At 38.7% G+C, this 19,948-nt stretch overlaps 1 protein-coding gene across 1 annotated transcript in view; it reads left to right on the top strand.

Annotated features, from left to right (window-relative positions):
- CGA (glycoprotein hormones, alpha polypeptide) overlaps positions 1-16,622 on the top strand; it is a 17,327-nt gene extending 705 nt beyond the window's left edge. The window contains exons 2-4 of the mRNA XM_021693446.1: positions 14,572-14,678; positions 15,864-16,048; positions 16,450-16,622. Of these exons, the coding sequence (XP_021549121.1) occupies positions 14,579-14,678; positions 15,864-16,048; positions 16,450-16,527 (363 nt within the window). The 5' untranslated portion in view covers positions 14,572-14,578 and the 3' untranslated portion in view covers positions 16,528-16,622. The remainder of the gene's footprint in view (positions 1-14,571; positions 14,679-15,863; positions 16,049-16,449) is intronic.
- The last annotated feature ends 3,326 nt before the right edge of the window (positions 16,623-19,948 follow it).

Here is a 19,948-nt window from a genome sequence, read left to right on the forward strand (position 1 = left end):
TAAAGATTTTATTTATTTATTTGAGAGAGAGAATGAGAGAGAGAGCACATGAGAGGGGGGAGGGTCAGAGGGAGAAGCAGACTCCCTGCCGAGCAGGGAGCCCGATGCGGGACTCGATCCCGGGACTCCAGGATCATGACCCGAGCCGAAGGCAGTCGCTTAACCAACTGAGCCACCCAGGCGCCCCGAGAGAAAGAATCTTAAGCAGACTCCCTGCTGAGTGGGGAGCCAGACTCTCCTCCGCTGGATCCAAGGACCCTGAGATGATGACCTGAGCCGAAATCGAGAGTCAAACGCTTAACCGACTGAGCTACCCAGGAGCCCCAAATCAGTTTTTAAATGATGTATAGCTATATCTTCAATCTGGCCAGTGATAAAGCAGCTCACTTGTTTAGCCGAATGACCATAGCTTCTGGTATCTTTTGAATAGATGTTCTCCTGTAGACTTGAATACAGTAACACTGACAATTTTCAGACAACATTGTTTCCATTTTCTTCTTTCATAAAATGCTACAAAAATAAGAGTCAGTGCTATTTGTCCAGTTATTACTGATGATTTTGTAATTTTGAATCCCTTGAACAAATCTAGTTGGGTGTGTTCCAATGAGAGTTTCTGGAAACTTTTGCTAACCTTAGTTATATTTACATGAGCACTAGTTGAAATGGCAGCTTACTGGGAAATTGAGACTAGAAAATAAAAGTGCTCTCTTGTCCCTCTTTATTAGTGTTGAGGAACAGGATTTGGACACATGGAAGAATTATGGGTCCCTTGGGAATACAGAAACTCCATTTAAACTTCACAGGAACTTTTATTTCTTAAGCACTTATAATCCTTTCCCCACTCAAAAATAAGATTTTTTTATGTTAGATGAGAGGAATCTTTATAATTTTCTGATGATGTCTTTTAAATAATTACTTGACCTAACACCAAATCAATTATTTAAAATATTAGTCATCCAAATTGCATTGTAATACTTTGCTATAGTCTTGAAATATTTAAAAAAAAGATAAGAACAGTTACCATTTATGAAAAGCTCACGTGATTTCATTTCAATTTTAACTTTGGTTTTGGTTTAAGTTTCTTTTCTCTCTCTTTTTTTTTGCAGTAATAGAGGTTTTGAAATTTTGAGTCATATTTCTTACCATTTCCTGCTGAAAAGGGTAGCATGTGAACAATGTTAGAAAAGCGATTGATTATGTCCCAGAACAGATTCTCGGTTTCATTGTACATTTCTTATAAATGTGGGACTCAAATTTACATGAAAACTCAAGTAAGAGCTGGGAAATAGAAATAGCAAAATTAGAAGGTAATGTGCATCTCTCTTTTTTTTTTTTTTGAAGGTAATGTGCATCTTGTTCAAAAAAAGATCAAGATAATGTGCTTTCACAAAGAGAAAATGTACAGGAATCAATTAATATTTCCATTGAGAACAGTATGACCCATAGCACCAAACTTCTATTTTTACAGACTGTGAATCCTAGAGTAGTTTGGTATCAATTTATGATCTTTGCAAATTCTGGTTTTGGTGTATAACATTTCAGCATTACCTATTGTAATGTTGCACAAAGTAATCTGGCAATTTCTTGGTTCATCAGACTCAGAGATAACATTATAAAAATGCTCTAGCATCCTTAATCTGCTGGGGTCTAAGACAAAGAGAGGGTTTAGAGGGGGCTTAGGCTGAACTGAGTGTGGAATCGAGGGCAATATTGGGAATCAAATTAGAAAAGACAATTGTTAACAACATGATCTATATGTAAATCAATGTCCTAAAGGCGGTAATGGATTAACTAAGTACTTCTGGGCCATAGGGGTGGTACAGGTGGAAAAAGTATGATCTTAGGATCGGATTACTTTCCAAGTGATCTTGGCAGATCCCTTTAATTTTCTGAAGTGTAGTTTTCCAGTCTATGAAATAGGTGCCATAATAATGCTTTCCTCATGGAGGTGTAAAGAGAATCAAACAAAGGAATGTACGTGAAAACCAGTGTTTCCCCCTTTCTCCCCCAGTCAGACACTAGTCCTCATACTTGATCGGGTATAAAATGCCTTTTTATCCAAATGAAATAGCTTTCTTAAGGCTGTTCTGAAGAAGGTGAAGTCAGATAAATACGTAAAATAAAAAATTACATGGGCAAGTTATATTTAAGCTGGCACAACATAATGTTGCTCTAAACAAAAAATGTCAGCATCTTATTTAGGGATATACCATCTGAAAAAATCATTTAAGAACTTCATTGTAAAATATAAAGATTTGAAGGCAGTATAGTGAAGTGTGGTTCAGAGCCTGGAGTTTAGAATTGTAAAGCGATATTCTAAAATCTTGGCTCCACGAGCAACAAATTTTCTGACTTTTTCTGGGTTACTTTGCCTCAAGAATTTCTTTATCTGCCAAAATGAAAAGAATACTTCACAAGATTGTCATGAGTATTGAATATGTTTATGTGTTCAAGGTGCCCAAAAGAACATCTAGCACACACAAGTGCTCCATTAAATGTAGGAATTATTTTTAAAGCAGAGAGTTATTATTATTCCCGAAGTCAGTGTTGCAGATACTGTGTAGAATGCTAACTCCAAATTTTTTTTTCACACGTTGCTGCATTTCCCAAATAGAGTAACTGAATACGTGTTATATAAATATCCTCCCACAGAGGAAAAGTAAGGAGACAGTAGAAAGAAGAGAAAGCAGAAAGGCAAGATTGGGGTCCTATATTTCAGACCCTGGAGGAAAAATTTTTGTTATGAGAGAGCAATAGATAATTGTTCCAGTGATCTATTGCTGTGCATCAAACTACCCCCAAACTTAGTGGGTACAACAAGTTATTGCTCTCTCATGGTTCTGTAGGTAGCCCCGGGCTCACCTGGGCAGTTTTTAACTCGAGTTTCTCATGTATTTGTGATCAGATAGTGGCTGGGGTTGGAGTCCTCTGGAGGCTCAACTGGACTGGTCATCTAGGATGGCTTCTTCATTTCTTACTTCTTGGACTTCTTTTTTCTCTCCATGTGGCTTGGCTTCTTATCGTAGGGTGGTCTCAGAGTAGTAGCACTTTCTATATGGCAACTGTCTTCTAAGAGACAGGAAGCAAGAACTGCCAGGAGAGGGCAGGGATACAGCCAACAACTGGCCCAATGTTGCTCCTGCCATATTCTATTGGTTTCGGTGGTCAGAGGGCCTACCTCACTCAAATGGCGTACAAAAATAGACACACTGTGGGTTTTTTTTTTTTTAAGATTTATTCATTTATTTGAGAGACAGCATGAGCGGGGAGCGGCAGGCAGAGGGAGAGGGAGAAGCAGATTCCCCACTGAGCAGGGAGCCCGATGTGGGACTCAATCCCAGGACCCTGAGATCATGACCTGAGCCAAAGGCAGATGCTCAACTGACTGAGCCACTCAGGCGCCCCTAGACACATTGTGTTTTGACGTGGAAATGGCAAAGTCATAGTACAGAAGGAATGTAGGCTGAGAGATATTTTTGTTGCCATCTTTGGGAAGTACAACCTGCCATAGAAATGAAAACTTAGGGGAAATGAACAACAAAGGAGCTTCTCTTTGAAGCTCTTCTGCTGTTTTTATCACAGAAAAATAAATCCTTATAAAATAAGGTGCCAGGGAAGAGAAATCAATAATCCTGGCCTCTCTATTCTGTTATTGAAAAACTTCAAGGCAAATGAAATATGTTTTTATGCTTTAATGCTTTTAAATGGGAATGATGCTTGGTGTGTCAAAAGATTGCATAAAAATAGCTCAGATAAACATAACAAAATACAATGCACAAATTTTAAAAGTTACAAGAAACATTCTTATATTACTATAATAATGCTCCATATAAAACTTTTCTAGCTTTTAGGTATTTTACTTTTCTGAGTGTTAAATTGATACTATCCAATATTTTATTCCTGCCAGCATTTATTACTCTAATAATGTTAATTTAAAAAATTGGGTATCTTAAAACAACAAACATTTGACATTCTCATTTAGAACAGTATTTTATGGTGCATAGAGCCTGTCTTATCAAAATTTCTGATTGATTTAGTATGCAGACAATTAAAAAATGCTGATGTGCTAGGAAAACCAGAGGGTAATGGAAAAACCAAGATTTTAATTACATAATTAAGTTAACATTGTAAGTGCTTTTAAATAACAATTAAAGTAGAAAGTATGCATCTTATTATAAGCCCCTTAAATTTATTCAATTAAGAAAAGAAACTTCTTGGGGCGCCTGGGTGGCTCAGTCTTTAAGCGTCTGCCTTTGGCTCAGGTCATGGTCCCAGGGTCCTGGGATCAAGCCCCATATCGGGCTCCCTGCTTGGTGGGAAGCCTGCTTCTCCCTCTCCTACTCCCTCTGCTTGTGTTCCCTCTCTCACTGTGCCTCTCTCTCTGTCAAATAAATAAATAAAATCTTAAAAAAAGAGAAAAGAAACTTCTTAAAATATTATGGTTAAAAGAATGGTCATAAAGGGATTAAAATCATTTTCATAAATCCATAAGCCCTTCAGTTTTCTTCTAATTACTGCTTGCTTTTTTCCTTTATTTTTAAAATAAATATTTTTTAAGATAACTATCTTAAGGTCATCTTTTGTTTGGTGCTTCTTTGTGGAAACCCCTGTTTTTTGTAAAGCATAAATTGTACAAGTTGTGCTGTATATTTCTCTTGTCCATGGGACCCTTTTTTTCCATTTTCTTTCTCCCCATTTCATCTGGAAAACAAGTTGGCTCCCTTTAAAGATTTTGTGAAAGCACTGTTGTTGTTGTTGTTTTCGTAAAGCACTTTTTGGCATTTAATAAACCTTCTCCCTCCACAAGGCTTCCAGCTACCAGGACACAACCTGCTCCCCCCCTGCCCCCCATTTCTTCTTCTCAGCTCTTCTACTGAAGAATTTGACCTTCACCATGACAGGCTGTTCTGGGAGCTTTCCCTTTGCCCAAACTTCACAGTAGCCAGATCGCACCACATCAATGATAGGAGCAGCTCCAGTCCTGTTTCTGGCTGCATTTCCCCTGAGTCTGCTGACGGACTTGGTCCCACAGTTTATCAAGGTTGACAGCTGGGCAGAAGCTCTGGTTCCTCGTTAAGTGGTCATGCCTCATACCAACTTCTCCAATGTAACCTGGGTGTTATTTGTCGAAGTTGATCCTGTGCCGATGATGGAAGCACCAGCATGACCCTGGCCACTGGGTGCTTCCAGTGCTTGTCCAGGCTGCCGTGGCCATGACTCACGTGCCCCCAAAGTTTCTGGGTCTTCCTCAGTCTGGATGGCATGTGGGCAGCCCCAATGAAAGAGGCACAAAATGCTCTTAAGTGATTGATAGACAGAAATCCCATCCCAAATATTGCCACTGAGCTGTGTGACTTCACTTGGCCTTATTTTCCTCTGGATCCTGGGGCACTTTGAGGCACTGTTTGCCTCCTGTAGCTGCTTCATAAATTATGGGGACTACTGGATCCATGAAACTCCTGCACAAATATCAAAATACTAAAATATGTATTTACTGCTGTAGAGATTCTCTTTCGGTCAAGAAGATGTTCTTTATTCTCATTTGCTTGTCATCTCTCCTTTTTCATGTCCTCCACCCAGCAAATGCCTCGGTGTTGACAAATGCTTTCATTACAGCATTCTTCACTCTCATAGTTACTTGCTTTTGTATCTGGGTCAGATAGCAGGAATCTTATTCAAGTTTGTGTCATCCGTGCTTGGCACGGTGCCTGACATGTAGCAGGTGCTTATTCAAAGTCTTTAAACCTTTCAAGGGTTCAACTTGGACCTTACATTTTGCACTTAACAGCACTGAGCTCCCGTCAAATTATCCCAAACTCATCTTTTTATTTACTTATTTTTATTCTATTTTTAAATTATTTTTTAAAGATTTCATTTATTTGAGAGAGCTAGCATGAGAGAGAGAGCAAGCACGAGTGGGGGGGGGCCCTAAGGGAGAGGGAGAAGGAGACTCCTACAGAGCAGGGAGCTCCACGGGAGGCTCAATCCCAGGACCCTGGGATCATGACCTGAGCCAAAGGCACTTAACTGACTGAGCCACCCAGTTGCCCCCCCCCAACTCATCTTTTTATAAGATAGAGAAAATAGTAATTATCTATATCCAAGAGTGGATGAAATGACTGGGGACAGATTGAGGGAGCATTAACTTCTCTCCCTGTCCTCCCAATTGCCCAGCCATCCACATCACCACCTTTGGAAAAACTATCAGTGAATGTGTTAACGGGTCTGAAGGTGTCTGTGGTGCTTGGAAGCAATGTTTGAATGTCTACTTGGAAGAACTGGGAGCCTGGAGGATTATTGAGGCTAAGGGCTGGAGCATGGGATCATGCAAGACACTCAGGCTGGACCTGCGGTGCAGAACACATTACAAGAACAAGGTTGAAACCCACTTACTGCAACTAGAGTGCATGAGCAAAGAAAAATAGTTGCCAGGGTCACTCCAAACTGAGTTTCCTTACTACTGGCCCCAAACTCTTTAAATTCGTCCACCTGGAAACAGAGGTGGTCACTCAGCAGGAGGCAGAGGTGAACCTACTCTGTGGAAGTTGTGGGATGATGGATTCCAAACATTCTACTTTCCCTTGTGACTTTCTTCCTTCAAATCTTTCCGCAAGGTGAGCTATGGCTATCTTCTCTCACCAGGCAAGACGCAAAACCAACAGGCCTATCCTCTGTTTAATAAACAATTATTGAATACCTATCTCATGCCAGGCAATGTGCCAGGGATTAAAGACTTTACTTTAAAGCTTCCCTTTCATTAGTTACTGGTCATTGAAGGCAGCTGGCTTTTCCTCTCCTTGGTAGTTAGCTGGGTTAGATGGGGCTAATGAGGTGAAACCTTAGGTTAACTAACCCTCTAGAAGTCAGTTAGATTTCTACCATTTTGTTAACAAAGAATTGTGCCTCTAGTCTTAGCCAGTCATCTCAAAAGCACGCTATGAGTCATACGGGCTTCTGGGTGTGGAGAGTATGGATGAGTCACCCCTGCCATCACCACCTTGAGAAAAACTGAAAACCTTACTCTCTGGTGGGGGTGGGGCAGGGGGGGGAGCAATGGCAGCGTCTTTGCAAGCGAAGGACGGGATGTCATATTGTACCAAACACTTGTAATCTTCTTGGAGCAATCTTTTATGTATATGTATATTTCCGTATATGTGTGTATACCTGGGTGTACCGATCTGTACACACATAGAGACACACACATCTACCCATATATAAGTGTATAAAAACATATTTAATTACCATTGAGGTCTTTCCATACTCCGGCAGACAGGCCAGGATTGTTGATAGACAAGCACCTAACTTTATAGGGATTTTTTTTTTTAGATTTTATTTATTTATTTGACAGAGAGAGAGAGCATGAGAGGGGGGAGGGTCAGAGGGAGAAGCAGACTTCCCGCCGAGCAGGGAGCCCGATGCGGGACTCGATCCAGGGACTCCAGGATCATGACCTGAGCCGAAGGCAGTCGCTTAACCCACTGAGCCACCCAGGCGCCCCAAGGATTTTTTCCTGTGATAAAAACAGAGCAGAGGGGCTGCAAAGAGAAGCCCCCTGGTTATTCATTGCCCCTAAGTTTTCATGTGATAGCAGGTTGTGTTTCCAAAGAATGCCACAAAAGTATCTTAGACTAAATTCCCTCTGTAGCATGAGAGTATGTGTGCCGCATCCACATCAAAAAGTGGAGTGTCCGTTTTTGTACCCCATTTGACATACAGGGTGTGTGTGTGTGTATGTATAGGATACTTGGTCTATCTATCTATCTAGCTAGCTTGTGTGTACTGGTAGAGAGTTTACCTATTTTGTAAATCATTAAATATATTAATTATATATAATCACAATAAATAATACTATGAAAACATTAAATAATAATATTAAATTCTGGCAATAATATTCTTTTATACTTTCAAGAATGCTATCTTTTTCTCAGTCTTATCAAGAATTTAAATTTGTGCACACATATAGTTTGATGTAAATTCAGAGATGAGACACCCAATTTAAACCTTGAAGCTCTTATGTATGCTTTTTATTAATGCTTTCTTTTTTAAAAAAACATTTTGTTTATTTATTTTGATGGAGAGAAAGAGAGAGAGAGACAGCGAGAGAGGGAACACAAGCAGAGGGAGTGGGAGAGGGAGAAGCAGGCCTCCCGCGGAGCAGGGAGCCCGATGTGGGGCTCGATCCCAGGACCCTGGGACCATGACTTGAGCCGACGGCAGACGCCCAACGACTGAGCCACCCAGGCGCCCCAGATGCTTTCTTTTAATTCTTATGACTTTTATATCTTAGCATAGAGTGGCTTCTATCTGTGGCATATTTAACACTTATAGTTCCACATATTGGCCAGCTACAAATTAGGGAATTCTGTGAGAACAGACGGTCTCTAATGAATTTATTATTTGAAATTATTTTACTTTATTAAACATTTATTCTAAGTCCCCATTCAAGAGTTATCTTGTTCCTTCATGACAGTTCTACATTAGCAACTTTGGGTCGATACTATTATTGCTGTTCTAAAGTCCCAATGCAACATAATTGCATCTACCCTGTGCAAGACGCTAGGCCGGGGATGGTGGTGGATCAGAGGGGCATAGTTTCTACCCTTAGGAGGTTTTTGCAGAAATGGAGAGACCAACATGTACATAACTGGCTAGAGTCAGGGCAGATTGTGGAACTTCATCTAAGAATTCTAAGAAAAACGGTAGGTGGATGCAATGGAGAGAATTATGTATTCTGGCTTTGGGGTTGTTTGAAACCTTCACGGGGAAGCTGGTGGCTGGGCAGCTCCTTAAAGGACTGAGGTGGATGGACTGAGATGGAGGAGAGAGGCTTTCCCGGCCAAGCTGAGAAAACATACATTCTCTCAGACTCACACCATTCTGATGTGGCAGGCGGCGGGAGGTAAGAGCATGTTGAGTGCACACTGGAGATGCACTGTGGGGTCAGATGTACAGAGTCTGTGAAGTCTGCAAGGTACTCACTCGGAATGCCAAAAGAGGCTGAGGTGAGGAACTCTGATTTAGATTGAGCATATTGTGCAAAATAGCATAAATCCCAGCTGAACGTAATTATTTTTCCTGTCCTGATGTTTTTCTCCCAAATTCCAAAACAGAAGGACCTAAAGGTGATTAGAATGATAAAAATATTTACTAAAATGTTTTCAAGATTTGAAGGTTAATCCTTTTCTGCTTGATTAACCCCATTTCTTTTTAAAATAAAGATAAATTCACTTCTGTTACTGAAAGCTACAGCAATGGTGACTTTGGTTCTGCTTTTTCAATCTTCTCTTCATTTTATCATAAAGCAGATTCTGAAATGTGCGTTGACTTCATACTCTCACATTCTGCAATCTTGTTATAAATGTTTCTCTCTGAATTAATTCTGATATAATTGTTCGCTGCATAATGCTGAATTTTCATAATATATGAGCTGCAATATCAAAGCACAAAAATGATACTAGTTTAAAAAAGGAAACCAGTTTCAATTCTGAAAATTTCCTTGTGGCTTTGTATATCACTTAAGCAGTGGTTCTCAGATTTTTTGGTCTCAGAAACTGTTTATGTTCTTAAAAATTGTTGAAGAGTCCAAAGAATTTTTTATGAAGTTATATTTCTCAATATTTACTGATTTAGAAATGTTAGAAAAAGTTTTAACATATGTATTCATTTTAAAACAGTACGAATTAACCCATCACATGTTAACACAAATATACATTTATAAAAAAATGACAACTTCCAAAACAAAAAAATTAGTAAGAAGGGTGGCATGGTTTTATCTTTCTATAATTTTTTTTTGAAAAACTGGCCTAGTAGAACATAGCTAGATTCCCATGTGCATCTTTACTCCATCTGTTGCAATTGCACATGTCATATAGCCTCTAGAAAATTTCTCTGAAGACTCATGAGAGGCTGAGAACGAAAAAGGTGAATAGTATCTTAGAATTACTATGAAAATCATTTTTACCTCACAAACTCACTGAAAAGTGTTGAGAGTCCCCAGATCACACTTTGAGAACCACCAACTTAGAACAATGTTTGTTTGGTGCTAATTAGGTGTGGAGATAAATAAAACCTATAATTACTCATGTATAAGTATATACGTCAGGGAGAAATAATAACATACCTTTGTTTTAGCCGTACCTATATTTATACGGTTTGTTTTTCTATATTATAAACTGTTAGTTCTGCTGACAATTTTTTTTCTTAAAAGATGTATAGGTTGATATAAACCTTTGGCAAAAATATGGCCTCATTCTGTCAATCTGCATGAAAAATAACCACAAATTTTGACTCATGCAATTTTAAATCTTATTTTAGAATGCCTTTTTTTTTTAAATAAACTTTTTGTTTTGAAAAATTATAGATTTAGAAGTTGCAAAAATATGTACAGAGAAGTCCTGGGTATACTTCAGCCAGTTTCTCCCAAAGATAATACTGTGCCTTGCTGTAGTAGGATGTGAAAACCAGGAAATTGACTTCGGTACAACCCACAGAGCTTAGTCAGATTTCACTGGTATTGTGTGTGCGCGCGTGTATGTGTGTGTGAATGTGTGTGTAGTTCCATGCAATTTTATCCCATGTGTACAATAGTGTGACAAATATCACAATCAAGATTCAGAACTGTTCCATCACCATGTGGCTCTCTTTATAGCCACACTTATCCCCACCTCAACTCCCTCCCCAACACTAACTCCTTAAAACTGCTGATTTATTTGGCATCTCTCTAATTTTATTTTATTATATAGAGTGTTATATAAATGGAATCATGCAGCATGCAACCTTCACTCAACACAGTATCTTTGAGATCTATCTGCCTTGCATGTGTATCAATAATGTGTTCTTTTTGTTGCCACATAGTATTCGCTGGTGTGGATGTACTATTGCTTCTATAACTATTTATCTATTGAAAGCAGTTTGGATGGTTTCCAGTTCTTGCCTATTATAAATAAAGCTGCTCTGAACCTTTGTATACAAGTTTTGTATGAACATAATTTTCATCTCTTTGAGATAAATGCCTGAGTACAACTGTTGGGTTATATGGTAAGTTTTATAAGAAACCCCCAAATGGGGCGCCTGGGTGGCTCAGTCGGTTAAGCGCCTGCCTTCGGCTCGGGTCATGATCCCAGCATCCTGGGATCCGAGTTCCACATGGGGCTCCCTGCTCAGCAGGGAGCCTGCTTCTCCCTCTCCCTCTGCCTTCTGCTCCCACTGCTTGTGTGCTCTCTCCCTCTCTCTGACAAATAAATAAATAAAAATCTTAAAAAAAAAAAAAGAAAGAAACTCCCAAATGATTTTTCATTTTATTTTCTCCCAACAATGTTTGAATTATCCTGTTTCTCTGCATCCATATCAGCGTTTGGTATTATTATTATGTTTTGTTTTAGTTATTCTCATGGATATGTACTAGTTCGCTGTAGTTTTAATTTGCATGTTACTAATGGCTGATGATGTTAAATGCTTTCCTTGTACGTATTTGCCATCTAGATATCCTTTCTGCTGCAAAACCCATTTTCTTCTTCTCTCTCTCTTTCTCTTTTTTAAAGATTTTATTTATTTATTTGAGAGAGAGAGAGAGAGAGAGTGGGGGAAGGGTAGACGAGATGGAGAGGGAAAATCTCAAGCAGATTCCCTGCTGAGTGCAGAGACTGATGTGGGGCTCAATGTCATGACCCTGAGGCCATGACCTGAGTGGAAACCAAGAGTCAGTCACCTAACAGACTGAGCCACCCAGGTGCCCCTGCAACACCCATTTTCTAATTGGATTTTTTTTTCTGTTGAGTTTTGAGAGCTTATTGTCTATTCTAGATACTAGCCCTTTGTTGGATATGTGGCTTGCAAATATTTTCTTCAAGTCTGTGCCTTGTATTTTTATCTTCTTAACAAAGGATTAACCCATAATTTGGATGAGGTCCAATTTATTAATTTTTCTTTTATGGGTCATGTTTCTGTTAACTCTAAAAACTCTTAACCTAGCCCTTGGTCCCCCAATTTTTTTTCTATTTTTTAATAAAAATTTTATAGTTTCACATTTTACATTTGTCTATAATTCATTTTCAATGATTTTCATACAAGGTATGAAGTTTACATTCAATTTTTGTTTGTTTGCCTATGGATGTCCAGTTGTACCGACAGCCATTGTTGGAAAGGTTGAATTCCTGCTAAATTGTTTTGGCATCTTTGTCAAAAGCCAGCTGGCCACATTTGTGTGGGTCTATTTCTGGGTTCTCTGTTTTGTTCTACTGGTCTATGTATCTATCCCTCTGCCAGTACACTCAGTTTTGATTACTGTTGCTGTATACTAAGTCTTAACACTGCGAATAGTGAGTCCTCCCACTTTTCTTTCTTAAATTGTTTTAGCTATTCTAGATCTTTTGCCTTTCAACAATGACCTTGTTTATGTCTACAAAAGCTGTTCTGGGGTCTGGATAGGCATTTCATTCAATAAAAAGATCAAATTGTAAATAATTGACATCTTTACCATGTTGAGTCTTCCAATTCATAAACCTGATATGTCTCTCCATTTATTTAGGTTTTCTTTAATTTATTTCATAATTTTCAGCATACAAGTCCTATATATATTTTGGTAGATTTAAACTTAAGTATTTTCTTTCCTTTTTTTTTTTAAAGATTTTATTTATTTATTTGATATATATAGAGAGACAGCGATAGAGGGAACACAAGCAGGGGGAGTGGGAGAGGGAGAAGCAGGCTCCCCGCCAATCAGGGAGCCTGATGCGAGGCTCGATCCCAGGACCCTGAGATCATGACCTGAGCCAAAGGCAGATGCTTAACGACTGAGCCACCCAGGTGCCCCAGTATTTTATTTTCTTTGGAGCAATTGTAAATGGTATTATGTTTTAAATTTGTTTTCACATTATTGTTTTTAGTATGAGGAAATGCAATTCATTTTTGTGTGTTGATCTTATGTCATGCAATCTTGTTGAACTCACTAATTAGTTCCAGGACCTTTTCTGTAGGTTCCTTTTTTTTTTTTTTTTTAAACATATACAGATAATTTTTTTTCTTCCCTTTCAATTTGTGTGCCTTTAATTTCTTTTTCTTGCCATATTGCACTGGCTAGAACTTCCAGTAGTATACTGAATAACAGGTGAGAGTGGGCATCCTTGCCATGTTGCTGATCTTGGGGGGAAAACATTCGTTTTTCACCATTAGGTATGATGTCAGCCGTAGGTTTTTGTAAATGTTCTTTATCAAGTTCAGAAAACTCTTTTGGCTCTTGTTTGTGGAAACTTTTTATTATGAAAGAGTATTGAATGCTGTCAAATGCTTTTCTGTGTCAACTGATATATCATATGATTTTCTTCTTTATCTTATTGATATGGTAGATTACATTAAATGATTTTCAAATATTGAACCAACCTTGCATATGTGAATTATTTGCAGTTGGTCATATACAAATCTTCTTATACATTTCTGGGTTCAATTTGCTATTATTTTGTTTAGGATTTTTTTTTTTAATTTTTGCATCTAATTTCATGAGGTATACTGGTCTTTTGTTTTCTTTCTTTCGTTCATTCATTCTTTCTTCCTTTCATACTGAATTGGTCTGGTTTTTGTGTCAGGGTAATCGTGGCCTTGAAAAATGAGTTGGGAACTATTCCTTCCTCCTCTATTTTCTAAAAGAGATTCTATAAAGTTGGGGCTAATTCTCCTTTAAATGTTCTGAATTGTCTTTTTATTGGTAATTGATGCTCTGTTCATCTTATCTCTCATGGTATGAACATGAGTAATCCATAACATTTTCACTTAAAAAATAGGAATAAAAACTTGCCCATTTTATCTTATATGAAGTTTTTGTAGGATATGTAGGGATACAATCCAATTCCCTGTCGCCCCATTCTCAGGTGCGGTGAGGTCAGTGCTGGATACAGTCAATCACAGCTGACCTTGGCTAGCCTGATCTTATGCACTCAAAATGTTTAGGTAAAGCTGTATCTACAGGTATAAATAAGTCAAGAAATGCATTTAGGAAAACTTTGATAAATATTCTCTGCTGTCTACTCTTGCCACATTGCTGAGCTAGCATTTACTGTTGCATACTGATAATGAGCCTTAGAGCTCACTACCACCAGTGAATAAAAAGCAGGAAAGACATTGTCCTTACCTTCTGTTCTCCTACCTGGGAATGTAGGAATGGGAAGGATGAACTCAATTGCTTATACATTTTATATATCATATATAAGCTTATCTATTTTACATAAGCTTATCTCTCTCTCTGTCTTCTTAGACATTATCTAGTTTAAGTTTCATGTCTTACAAATAAGCACACTGAGGCTTAGCAGAATGATATATTTAAAAAGATAATTTTTTATTAGCATCAAGTCCAATTCTATTAGTTTATATGTGAAATGGAAAGATTCGATTCCCTAGCTCTTTCCTAAGGAAAAATTGCTTTCTTATTTACATGGCTCCAGAGTGTGTTTGGAGCTGTAAGCTAAGGGGTGTCTTAAGACACTGATGACTATTATTAGTAGTAATGTTAAACCTACTAGTTGTTTTTATGACTGGTAAGCCAATTTTAGAGTAACTTTGTTTTCCTTGTCTGTTTTGCAGGAGAGCCATGGATTATTACAGAAAATATGCAGCCATCATTCTGGCCACATTGTCTGTGTTTCTGCATATTCTCCATTCCTTTCCTGATGGAGAGTTTGCAGTGCAGGGTATGTGACCAAAAGAATTTGCAGTAATAGGAAAAACACAGATTTCTAGATGTACATCAATAACTCCATTAATTAGATTTCCACCTCCTTTTCAAATGTGATAAATCTTTGCTGCTGGATATATATCCAGGCACTTTTAGATTGTAAACATAAAGTTAAATTAGGTTCAGAAAATGTATAGTGAAAATTTATCTAACATGTCCATTTAAATAGCAGCATGTACATTTTCATCTGAACTATATTCCTTATTATTCTTTATCTGAGTTTTATAAGCAGAAAATGCTCTTTATTCACTTAGCTCAGTTTTTTTTTTTTTTTACATTTCTCCTAGAAGATTTGAGAAGATTTTAACATTGCCTTTGTAGATGAATTTTCACATCAGTTAACAAGTGAGAAAAACAAAACCATTTTATGCAGTGTATTTGTTTTGCTGTATTATTTGAAAAATCTCATATAGTAGCTGATATAATTCCTTATGCTATGAAACTGTGAGCTACTATTGGTTATGGTTTTTCTTAGACAATTGATAATATTTTAATCCCAGTTCTCAAGTGCGGATGCTCCATCTAATATCAGGCTCTCCACTCACCAAGCTTTCTTAATTCTGACACATTTTTCTCTGTCAATATTTGGAGTTTCCATGGGGGAAAACAATAGCATGTTCTAAAGGGGAAAATATTTTGCCTCTGGGCAAAATTCTCCTTTCAGGTGAGCATGGTGTTTTTATCTGTCAAGTTTTGTGCTCCCTATAGGCATGCTGTTAGCATTGGGAGAGAGAATCCATGGTTGAAGAGACAGAAACTACTACTCTTTTTTTTATGTTTATGTGAGAAGCTACTACTCTTGAGATCTCCCATGCATATCTGCAAAAATTATTTCCTGTGAAAATAAATATAATCAGTACAAATAGATACTATGCATGAAAGTTAACAGCCAAAAAGTGTTTATTATTTTTCTTCTATTTCCAATGGAAAAAGAAAGCTACCATCTCATAATCAGGGAAAATTCAGTTTCTTTTTTTAAATTTATTTTTCAATTAAAAAAAAATAAACTCTATGCCCAACGTGGCGCTGGATTTTAGGATCCCTAGATCATGAGTCACATGCTCCACCACCTTAGCCAGGTGCTCCTGTTTCTTTTTGAGTTATTTTTGGATTATTTTACTCTTTGCCTTTTTGGTGATAGGTTGCCCAGAATGCAAGCTAAAGGAAAACAAATACTTCTCCAAGTTGGGTGCCCCAATTTATCAATGCATGGGTTGCTGCTTCTCCAGAGCATATCCCACTCCAGCAAGGTCCAAGAAGACAATGTTGGTCCCAAAGAACATCACCTCAGAAGCCACATGCTGTGTGGCCAAAGCATTTACCAAGGTGAGAACTTAGAAGGCCCCAGAAGTTTTCTAACAGTCCAACCTGAGAAATGTCCCCAGAACATATCCATGGGGTTTAATGTCAGAGGTGTCGAATGACCCATCCTTTGCTTGACACTGGTACAGGGATTTGTTCCCTTAAATCAAAAGTAACCTTTTGATTTAGGCTAGATTTATTCAGAATGACAGGAACAGCTGTGGAGGTGATGAGGGGTAGGTTGAAAGAGAGTATAACATACACACACAGTGCAAACCTAATCTTTTAGAGTGAAATATTAGCTGAAATGGAGAATGTGCAAATGGAACAAGCATCTATTTAGTCCAGCTGGCTACAGACAATTTTATTTAACATTTTTCAATTTCGTCCATCCATCCATTTTTTTTTTCTCCCTTTCCCTTTAGGCCACAGTGATGGGAAATGCCAAAGTGGAGAACCACACGGAGTGCCATTGCAGTACTTGTTATTATCACAAATCTTAATGTTTTGCAAAGAGCATGTTGATGACTGCTGATTTCCTGGAGTGAAAAATTAATTTTTTCAGTGTTTATGGCCTTGTGAGATAAAACCCTCTTTTTCCTTACCATACTCCTTTTGGCATGCTTCGAGGACACTGCAGCTTTATTGCCTTTCTCTTTATCCTACAGTGTAATCAGAAGTCTATCTAGTTCTTTTCATTTGGAGTGAAGTACAGCATTTAGCATGACCATAAAAAGTTGGTTCCTCTGGAAATAAAGCCTTTTAAATCATCATTCTATCATTGGATTCTAATTTTTTCTTAAAAGTTTAAAGCCAGTTACTTTTGATAAGATTAATTGAAGGGAGTGAGCCAATGGGTGAGCTGGGGTTCCCTGTACTCAGTGACCCCAGAGAACATTGATTCCACCAAGACTTCTAGTTTTATAACTAACCAGTGGGCTAGTTATAAAACAATCTGTTGGAGTGAGGAAAGAAAACAAGAACTTCTACCGTTATTCATTTTTATATCACCCCTTTGATGACTTTTTTTTTAAAGTACATATACATTAGTATGGTAATAAATGTATAACATTTATAAATAAATAATTATGCATATATTGAAGATGTTTGGTCAGACACTTTCTACTGGGAGAAGTGTGCAAAATTAGGAAAATACATTAGAGAGCACTGCTGTAAGTTTTGAGCAAGACAAAATCCTCCCCAGCCTGAAGTTTCTATCCACTTGGCTTATACCTAGCCAAAAAAAAGAGTATATTTTATTAGTCCCTGGCAACTAGGTTATAATTGAATGGTAGCTAAGGAAAGAGCATTGTTGTCCTCAACTAAAATTGGGCATTGCTTTGATATTCCAGAAGCATTGATTCTTACATTCCACATTCAAGCCTAGAAGAGAATGAATAAATGATGAGCAAAGTACTCACTGAGCCCTCACTGTGGGCTAGGTGGGGTGCCAAGCTTTCTACTTTAGTAAAATTTTATGTAGTTATAGCCAAATGCTTAAAAGCAGTGCCACATTTATTGAATATTTACACTTAAAAAAAGAGATAGCCCTTCCTCTGAGGATCATGGTTTTATACATTAAATTATATTAGCTATGGAAGAGATCAAAGCCACTCAAAAATTCTACACCTAAAGGAGCCCGAAATTAAAAAAAAAAAATCACACTGTCATAGATAAAGTTTTCAAAATAATTTCAATTATCATCAATTTGTCAAGATTCCATTTCTAAGTGAAAAGCTAGTTCTTTTTTTTTTATAAAGATTTTATTTATTTGACAGAGAGAGACACAGCGAGAGAGGGAACATAAGCAGGGGGAGTGGGAGAGGGAGAAACAGGCTTCCCGCGGAGCAGGGAGCCCGATGCAGGGCTCGATCCCAGGACCCTGGGATCATGACCCGAGCCAAAGGCAGACAGTTAACGACTGAGCCACCCAGGTGCCCCTCTAAGCGAAAAGCTAGTTCTTAACAGGTTAGTAAACACACTGGGTGTCAGGATGAAGAATTAAAATGAGTGCATGTACTTTTTAAGAAAAACATATGAAGATATTACTTCATTTGTCCATTCACTCATTTATTATACATTTATTTAGTGTCTAGTAAGTGTTGGCACATTGTTACATTATGGGGATTCAGAGATATCAGGATTCCCTGAAAGATAAGATGGAGAAAATAAAATGTAGCTTAATTCAAGAGAACAGTGGTGCTGATCATTAGTTCATCCAGATATTTAATAGATATTCATTGAGAATCTACTATGTGTCAGGTCTGGAGAGCTCGTGAGGGAATTCAGCAGGAGAGGAAAGCTATTGACCTGCCCTTGATCAGAGTGTCCTTGTCCATCTGGGATCATCTAATTGACAGAGGGGAAGGGGACATTCCTATGGTCATTCAGATCAGTCAAATCAACCCTGGAGAGCAGTAGGATGAAAAGTCCTGGCCATATTGATTTCCATCTGGGCATGTGCCAGGCATGGTGCTGGGCCCGGAAAAGTCAAGATGAAAAAGACACAGACTTTGCTCTGAAGCAATCCACAGTCCAGTGGGGAAGAGAGACATAGACAAAGAATTACAATCTAATGGGATACATGCTATGGGAGAGGTGTGGGACTTCGGTGGCACAAAACCAGGGATGGTTCACTCGGCCTGGGAGGGTATGTCATGGATAGCTTCACAGGGAAGATGATACTTGAGTTGGGTCTAGAAGTTAGGTAGAAAGAAGGGGGAGGCGCTCAGTCTAGTTCAAGGAAAACAGAGTAAGTAAACATCCTGAGATGGGAACCGGTTTGATGATCACAGAAGTTCAGTGTGACTGGATCGCAGGGAGATGGATGAAGGGCTGGAGCTGCTGAGACAAATGAATACCTGTCAAGGTCCTTGTATAACATGCAAAGAAATGTGCATTCCAGCTAGGACAGTAGCTTCTCAAACTAGAGGCCCCGAGGGTTCCTGAAGCTATAGGATAAACATACCCCTTTCTGCAGGATCAATTTTGCTTGAAGATTTAGAGAAATGTTATTTTGATTTTAAAACACAGACTGATACATTATAGAATGGAATGCAAAATTGCAAAAATCAGATTAAAAAAAGAAAGTTTGTACTGAAGGCGGGGCCTTCCAGATCCTGCTCTTTGACCCCCCCCAAACCTGTCGGGAGCTCCTTCACTTTTCTTGCCTTAGGAGTACTTAAATGGAGGAGTTATTGTTCAAGAATTAATACGGTCAGCTTTGCACTTTGGAAAAATTTTGGCAGCAAGCAAAGGATGATTTGAGAAAGAGAGAGACTGGACACAGGATCACAAGTTGGGGTCTTTGCAATTGTCTTGGCACGAACTGGTGCTAGTCTACTGACAGTGAGGGTGAGAGTAAGAGAAAGAGAGAGATTTGGGAGGAATTAGGAGGAAGTGAAGAGCTAATTGTGGGTGTGGCTCCTGGCTTTTTGGGCAGCTGGTGAATGATGCTGTCAATAACCGGGAAGTGGAAAAGGTTTGCATGGCGTCAGAGTGGGGAGATGACATTCAGTATGGGGCCTGCTGAGTTGAGGTGTCCAAGGAGTACTAGGTGAGCATGTCTGATAGGCAGCATGTACAGTGATACGGAGCTCAGGAAAGTACTCCAGCCCCGAGGTACAGGCTTGAGGGTCATCTGTGGTGGGGGGGGCCAAAAGCACAGGGGTGGTTAGGGTTGCTCAGGAGGGTGTGGGGGTGTGATGAAGAGAAGATGCTGGACCACCAAGGATAGAGTCTGGGCCAGCCTGGCTGAGAAAATGATTATGTCTTGGGGGACCGTCAATTCGAAAGCCCTGCTATGAGCCCTCTAGAGAACAGATTACAATCTCAAATATATAAGCAGCGAGGAGGAAGAGAGGCAGGCATGGAGGCTGGACATTTTCTTTCAAGCCTATCTGTGAAAAATTCCTAAAAGAAAGT

The sequence above is a fragment of the Neomonachus schauinslandi genome, chromosome 8, assembly GCF_002201575.2.
Source record: "Neomonachus schauinslandi chromosome 8, ASM220157v2, whole genome shotgun sequence".
NCBI classification, from domain to species: Eukaryota; Metazoa; Chordata; class Mammalia; order Carnivora; family Phocidae; genus Neomonachus; species Neomonachus schauinslandi.